This window comes from Penaeus vannamei, chromosome 16 (assembly GCF_042767895.1).
Source record: "Penaeus vannamei isolate JL-2024 chromosome 16, ASM4276789v1, whole genome shotgun sequence".
Classification (NCBI taxonomy): Eukaryota; Metazoa; Arthropoda; class Malacostraca; order Decapoda; family Penaeidae; genus Penaeus; species Penaeus vannamei.
In genome coordinates this window covers 31,270,894-31,278,393 of record NC_091564.1, presented here as the reverse complement: position 1 = coordinate 31,278,393, position 7,500 = coordinate 31,270,894, and the positions used below count along the sequence as shown (strand labels likewise).

The window sequence follows — 7,500 nt, the reverse complement described above, 5'->3', positions numbered from 1 at the left end:
ATCACTGTTATATTTTTTTATCATTTCTTTCTTACGTGTTACATTCATATCATTTTAGTAACCACCGACATGTGCCAAAATACCATTGTTCGTGGCCATTATCATTGTCATAATGTATATGTGACATATATGACACCACACGCCATGTCCTTATTGATGATTACCATGATCAGGATTGGTTTTATTGTTATTTATAGGATTATTATCATCGACGTCGCTTTTGTTGTCGAGTAAGTGCAGTCCACAAAAGGCTTCGTCACTGTGCATGACTTATATACGACCTAATTAAAGTGTATGAATTATTGATATGAATTGCTTTCTTAAAAGCGTCTTCAGGTCTTATGCTTTATGGTGGCAAAACAACCACAAAAAACTGGTTTGTTTCCACCAGTCACCACTCAGTTAGCAACAGCGTGTGGGATCCAAGAATGGGGTTGTATACTTGGTATTACTGTGGGCATTTCGGCGTTGGTGGGCTAAGGGGTGAGGCTCGTCCAAGCGATCCATTTCCAGGCGATCAATTCATTCAACTTCTGCCGGGGAGGGTTTTCGAGTCGGCTGTTGAGATGCGAGTTTACTTCTGCGTTCGTGCAAAATGGGTCACATATTCCCCTCTCAAGACCTCCTCTGGGTTCGCGTAGTACGTACAAAGCCAGTCACGACTCACATACGACTTAGCCAGCTACGAGCGTGTCCTCAGCGGCTGTCGCCATCTGTGGAAGGGGAAGCAGCTTTCAAGGCGACATACGAGGGAGATGATTCTTCTCGGAAAATGTGCGTACGTAATATGGCGCCGGCCTGGTGTGCCAGCCTGGCGTCGCCGGAGCACGTTCCAATGACTCCGCCTTCCCCGTTTTTATTTTCTCTCTCTCTCCCTTTGCTTCGTTCTGTTTTCGTTCTGAGTTTGTAGGGATTAGGTTCAAGAGCATCTGCTTCTAAAACGCCTCCGTTGTCTTCGGATTTGTTTAGATAAGACAGGCGCTTTGGTTCGCCGTCGAAAACGTAACCTGGTAACTGCTTACGCGTCGCCGGTACGAGGGTATATAAATAAGGCGCTGCCCTGAGCTGTTAGTGGAAGCCTGCGGTTTACCCTGAGACGAGGCCGTGAAAGACCTCTCGGTTCTGGCAGAAACACGAGGGTGTTGACGAGAGAGAGAGACTCAGAGATCCTCCGCTCAGCCGTGTGCTGGCGGCCCGTTTAGACATACTTTTCGTAGGACTTTGGTGCATCGCGCGACTTTCCGATCAACTTCACTAACACTTAATAGTTCGTCGAGAATCACTCGTTCGACATAACGACTCAACAACCATGCGTTGCGCTAACAAGACGGCATTCCGCCTTGGGATGTCAGTGTACTTCATTCTGATACTGACTACGGGCGCCCTCGGTATCAGAAGGCATCGCAGCGCCCACAGACTCGCGCCCAAGCCCAACATCGACGACCTGTTGCAGAGGCTCGACAACACGCTACAGGAACAGAGGAAGAGACTAGAGAGAGGACTTCCCACCATCGCCTATCGAGTGAGTGTTCCTTGGCTGGTCTTGTTGTATTGGGCTTTGCCTTCTCGTGGGAGTTCTCGGAGGGGGAGAGGGGGAGAGAGAGAATGAAAAAAGATAGGGAGAATGAAAAGAGAAAATAAAATAGAAAATGAAAGAGACAGAGGGAGGGAGAGAGTGAGAGAGGGAGAGGGAGGGAGGGAGATTGAGAGAGAGAGAGAAATTAAGAGAGAGAAAGAGAGATTAAGAGAGAGAAAGAGAAAGAGAGAAGAAAGATAAAGAAAGAGTGAGAGGAGAGAGAGACAGAAGAGAAAGAAAGGAGAGAGAGAGGAGGGGGAGGGAGAGAGAGAGTGAGAAAGAGAGAGAGAGAGACAGAGACAAAGAGAGGAGAATGAGAGAGAGAGAAAGAGTGAGAGGAGAGAGAGAGAGAGAGAGAGAGGGGGGAGAATGACAGAGAGAGAAAGAGTGAGAGGAGAGAGAGAAAAAGAGTGAGAGGAAAGAGAGAGAGAGAGAGAGAGAGAGAGAGAGAGAGAGAGAGAGAGAGAGAGAGAGAGAGAGAGAGAGAGAGAGAGAGAGAGAGAGAGAGAGAGGGAGGGAGGGCGAGAGTGAGAGAGAGAGAGAGGGCGAGAGAGAGAGAGACGAGAGAAAGAGAGTGGAGATTAAAAGAAGAGAGAGAGAAAGAGAGAGAAGAGAGAGGCGATTGAAAGGAGAGAGAGAGATAGAAAGGAGAGAGAGAGATAGAAAGGAGAGAGAGTGAGTGAGAGAGAGAGAGAGAGAGAGAGAGAGAGAGAGAGAGAGAGAGAGAGAGAGAGAGAGAGAGAGAGAGATAGAGAGAGAGAGAGACTGAGAGAGTGAGAGAGTGAGAGTGAGAGAGTGAGTGAGTGAGTGAGAGAGAGAGAGAGAGAGAGAGAGAGAGAGAGAGAGAGAGAGAGAGAGAGAGAGAGAGAGAGAGAGAGGGGGAGAAAGTGAGTGAGCGAGTGAGAGGGAGAGAGAGAGAGAGAGAGAGAGAGAGAGAGAGAGAGAGAGAGAGAGAGAGAGAGAGAGAGAGAGAGAGAGAGAGAGAGAGAGAGAGAGAGTAGTGAGAGTGAGAGGAGAGTGAGAGAGGAGAGAGAGAGAAAGGAGAGATAGATAGATAGAGTGAGTGAGAGAGGAAACACAGAGAGAGAAAAAAAGGGAGAGAGAAGGAGAGGGAGAGAGGAAGAGCAATAAAAAGACAGACAGACAGAGACCGACAGGAGTGAGATCAGATAGAGGGCAAAAAACATTTAAAGCAGTCACCCCCAAGAACAGAAATTTCGAACCTACGTTCCTATCCTTCGAGATACAAGTGATATATCAGATTTAGAAGACTAGCCTGGGTTACCCCCACCCCCCCTACCTCCCCTCCCTGTCTCCCAATCCCTGTTATCTCTCTTTTTTTCTGGAGTGTTACAAATTTGTTAAAATATTTCTCTTTCTTTTCCTTCTTCTTTGTTTGTTTGTTTGGCTGTTTCTTGTCTCTGTTTTTATCTCTCTTTATGTCTGTCTCTGACTCTCTCTTATTTTTTGTCCTTTCTCTTTCTCGCTCTCTCTCTTTCTTTCTCTCTCCCTATCTTTCTCTCTTTCTTTCTCTCTCTCTCTCTCTCTCTCTCTCTCTCTCTCTCTCTCTCTCTCTCTCTCTCTCTCTCTCTCTCTCTCTCTTTCCCTTCCTTCCTCTCTCCTTCCCTTCCTCCCTCTCTCCTTCCCTTCCTCCCTCTCTCCTTCCCTTCCTCCCTCTCTCCATCCCTCTCTCCCTCTCTCCTTCCTTTCCCTCTCTCCTTCCTTTCCCTCCCTCCTCCCTTCCCCTCCCGTGCCCTAGAACACGAAAATAAAGCACAGTTCCCTTTCTCTCTTCCCTTCTCGACCAGCCAATTACCCGAGCTTTCAACACGTCTTCGACAAGTTTTTTAGGCCACGCCCTTCATGAACTGTCGCCACGTGATTCGAATTATGAACAGCGACCCAGCAGATTGAGATCAACAAGAAATATGTCTTGATGATTTGTCTGTTGGAGTTGATGGGCGGTTTTGATGGGCGTGGGTGAGCTTGTGGGTTGGGGGTGGTTTGATGGGCGGGCATGATTTGGTGGGCGTGGTGATCTGGCGGGTACGGGCGGTTTGATGGGCGCGGGTGTGATCTATCAGATAGAAATGACTACTTGAGCCGCCCGTGCTATATAATAAATAACCAATTCCTCCATTATTGATAGGCCTATGGAGCCCCCCCCCCCCCTTGCTTCTCCTATCAGATGAGATATACCGACGAGTCCTAAGAATTCTCCTCTCCCCCCCCAGAAATTCTTTACCACCCCCTCCCTCCCACCCACCTTCCACACCTCCCTCCCAAAGTCTAATAGTTTTAACTTTTGTTGTTTAACAGTAGATGCAGTGTTTTTCAACAGTTTTCCTCATTTTTTCTCTTTTTCTCTTCTCGATATTGGCAGGTAGGATACGCGCTGAGTTAGATAACCAGTTACAAGCTCTCGGCAAAAAACAAAAAATCTCGTTTTTTTTTCTTTTTTTTTTCCGGTTTTCCTTTGGTTTCAATACGAAGTTTCTGGCCTCTCCGCGGGCGGTGGATAACCTCAGATTGGCCAAGATCACAGAGAAAGTGCGTTTCGCAAAAGAGGATGAAAAAAGAAATGTCTTTAGGCCCTCTGAAGTTGATTATACGTACACGCGTACACACACACACTCACGCGCGCGCGCGCGTAATATTTATGTGTGTAAAACAGGAAACAGCCACAATTAGAAATTAAATTGAATGTAACTTTTTACATTTACGATTCAATTTAATTTCTTATTGTGTCTGTTTCCTTTTTTTCTCTATATACACGTTATTGTTCATTCGCGTGTGGCTGTTAGTTGTTAGTTTGTCTGTGCGTGTTTGTAGATATGTTTGGGTGTATGTGCGTTTGTGTGCTTTTTCGTGTACGTGTCCGTGTGTGCGCTTGTGCGCTTGTGCCTGTGTGTGCGTGCGTCCGTCACATCCTAAAAGCTTTCCGCGGAGCTTCATTATCGTCTCCGCAGCACCATTATTCCCTCGGGAGATTCTGCGATAGTTTCCCCGATCGACCCCAGGCGACCCCGAGGGTACCTGCGCCCGAAAATCCGTGCTGGACCGCGATAACGAGGTCGGAGTCGAACTGGCCGGTTTAACGAGGCAATTATCGCACACGAGATGTTAAGCTGCCCCCCCCCTCCCCTCCCTCCCCTTGGTATCTTTTCCTCCTTTCCTCGTTCTTCTCCTTCTACTCTCTCCTGGCTCTTTCTTTCCCTTCTTTCCCTCTACCTAGGTCCCTGTCTCTCCTTCCTCTCTTCCCCTCACTCACTCTTGGCCTTCCTTCCTTCTCTCTTCCGCCTTCCCCTCCTTTCATCCCAATTCCCCCATTTCTGTTCCCTCCTTCCCTCTCCACTCTCCCTAGCTCCCCCACCACTCCTCCCTCCCTCCTCTCCTCTCTCCTATTTCTCCCTCCTCCCCTTCCTCCCTTTCCTCCCTCCTCCCCTTCTTCCCTTTCCTCCCTTCTCCTTTTCCTTTCTCCTCTTCCTCCCTCCTACCTCTTCCTCCTTCCTTTCCTCTAACCCCCCACCCCAATTTCCCCCCCCCCCCATTCCTAGGACCCCATTCCTACCCCCTTTCTCCCTTCCCTTTATCTATGCCCCCTTCCCTCCCTCCCTCCTACCCCTAGCTTCTCCCCCACCCCCACCCCTCCCTCCCCTCGCGTGTTATAATTGTCACTCTTGATCGCTTTCTGTCCCTAGTGATTAGACCGAGGGGGAAGGGGGGACGGGGAGAGGGAGATAGAGATAGAGGAGGAGAAGAGGAGGCGGGAGATGAGGAGAGGGAGAGAAAAGAAGAGAAGAAGGGGGATGGAGAAAGAGAGAAGTGGGAGGGAGAGGACAAAAGAGGAGATTTGGGAGAGGGAGAAAGGAGTTAGAAGGCGAAGAAAGAGGGAAGAGAGGGTAAGGAGGGGGATGAGAAGGGAGAAAGAGAGAGAAGTGGGAGGGAGATACAGACAGACAGACAGACAGACAGACAGACAGACAGAGAAACAGAGAAAGAGATAGAGACAGAGAGAGAGAGAAGAGAGGTGTGACCGATAAAACTTCCAATAAAAATAGACCGTCAGTGAGCGGCCGTCCCTCATTAAAATAACTTCCCACACTTCATCCTCTCCGACCATCCACACCCGAACCTCGTCAACAACAACAGCAACAACAAAAACACGATTTATAAGTCCTCTACGCGACACTTACCGCCTCTTTTTATCATTTTTTCCCCGGTTTTATATCTCAGGACTTGCTACCCTAGGATGTAGGTAGGAGCTACCCTCCCCTCTCCTCTCCTCCCCTCCCCTCTCCTCTCCTCTCCTCTACTCCCCTCCCCTCCCCTTCCCTCCCTTCCCCTCCACTCCACTCCCCCTCCCATGTTCAGTTTATCTTCGCTCCGTTCCTTTATTTTCTTTTCTTTCCCTTTTTCACTTTCTTTTTTTCTCATTTCCTATATGCCTTCTTTCTTTTCTCTTTTCCCCTTTCTTCTTCTCATGTTTATACCCCCTTTTTATCTTATCCTTCCCCCTTCCTCTCCTGTTTTGCTTCCTTCTCTCATTTCCTCTTCACATACTCCCCTATCTGGTTATTTCTTTCCTTTTCCCTTCTTTTTCACCTACCTATTCCTTTTTCCTCTATCCCTTTTTCTTCTAGTTCTCTTTTCTCTAACAGCTTTTTGTTTTCCCTTCCTCTTTCTCTCCCTCTCCCTCATCCTCTTTTCTTCTCCCTTTCTCTTTTCTTCTCCTCTTCCCTCCCACTTCCCTCCCTTTCCCCACATGTCTTTCCCTCTTTGCTCCCCCCCTTCCCCTTCTCCCCTATCCCCCCTCCCCTCTTCCTTCCATCATCCCCCCTCCCTTCCCTCTACCCCCTATTCACCCCCCCCCCCCCCCTCCAAATGCGTTTCATTCGAGCTTCGAAAAATGTGTCGAGAAAACAAGGCTTCTATCTATTTCCAGTCTATCGAGAATATATCTTATCTATCTACCCATTGTTTATATAGAGTATGATTTATTGTCTATTTCCTATCTATCGATAATAAATCTTATCTATCTATTGTTTATGTAGATTATGATTTATTGTCTATTTAGAGCAGTGGCTCCGAATCTGAAGTCGAAGCTTTGAGTAATTAACCACGAACCTATTAATTTTTTTCTCGTCATTTAAGAGTAGTATTTGAATAACTTACATTATTGGAATTAGTGATGTTATTACATCCCTCAAAGTTAAGAAATCCTATAAAGTAAGCTGGATAATTGATTTGGATAAATGTAAAGGAATTCCCAAATTAATATTAAGAATAGGTCGCGTATCCCCAGTCGAGAACTCCATTTGGGAAAATCTGACCTGTCTATCGTCCGTCTGCCGTTTGTCTATCGTCTATCTATCGTCTCTTTACCGTCTATCCATCGGTTATCCATATGTTCATCTATCGTGTATCTGTAGTGTGTATACATAGTCCATCTGTTTCCTGTTATCTATTTATTGTTTATTTATCGTCTGTTGCCTTTTCACTTTGATTTTTTTGGCCTTATTTATTTAATGTATTTTTATCTATTAATTTGTCTTTTCTTTATTTTCCACTGAACTGAAATCGTCTTCTAATAATTGTCTTTGTTCTTGTGTTATGATGCGTTTTTTGCATTATCATTATCAATCTGTTCTTTATAGCACTATACCGGAGATTATTTTCATGTCAAAATCACTTACACTCTATCATTTATATACAATTTATTTCCCCCCTTCTTAGATATAATAAACGTTCATCTTCGCTTTCCATAAGGTCGAAATTACCATCATCACTAGGCTAAAGACGCCCATCCGCTAATTTCGACGAAACGATATGAAAATGAAGCGAGAAATAATGAGCAAAAGTCGTAAAAAAAGGAAAAACGCGGGAAAAAAGTGGACTTACTGTGATAAAAACGTGATTTTTCT

At 46.3% G+C, this 7,500-nt stretch overlaps 1 protein-coding gene across 1 annotated transcript in view; it reads left to right on the top strand.

Moving 5' to 3' along the window:
* The first annotated feature begins 911 nt into the window (after positions 1 to 911).
* The window catches only part of LOC113810560 (PDGF- and VEGF-related factor 3), an 81,046-nt gene continuing 74,457 nt past the window's right edge, over positions 912 to 7,500 (top strand). Inside the window, exon 1 of the mRNA XM_027362182.2 lies at positions 912 to 1,522. Within this exon, the coding sequence (XP_027217983.2) occupies positions 1,310 to 1,522 (213 nt within the window). The 5' untranslated portion in view covers positions 912 to 1,309. The remainder of the gene's footprint in view (positions 1,523 to 7,500) is intronic.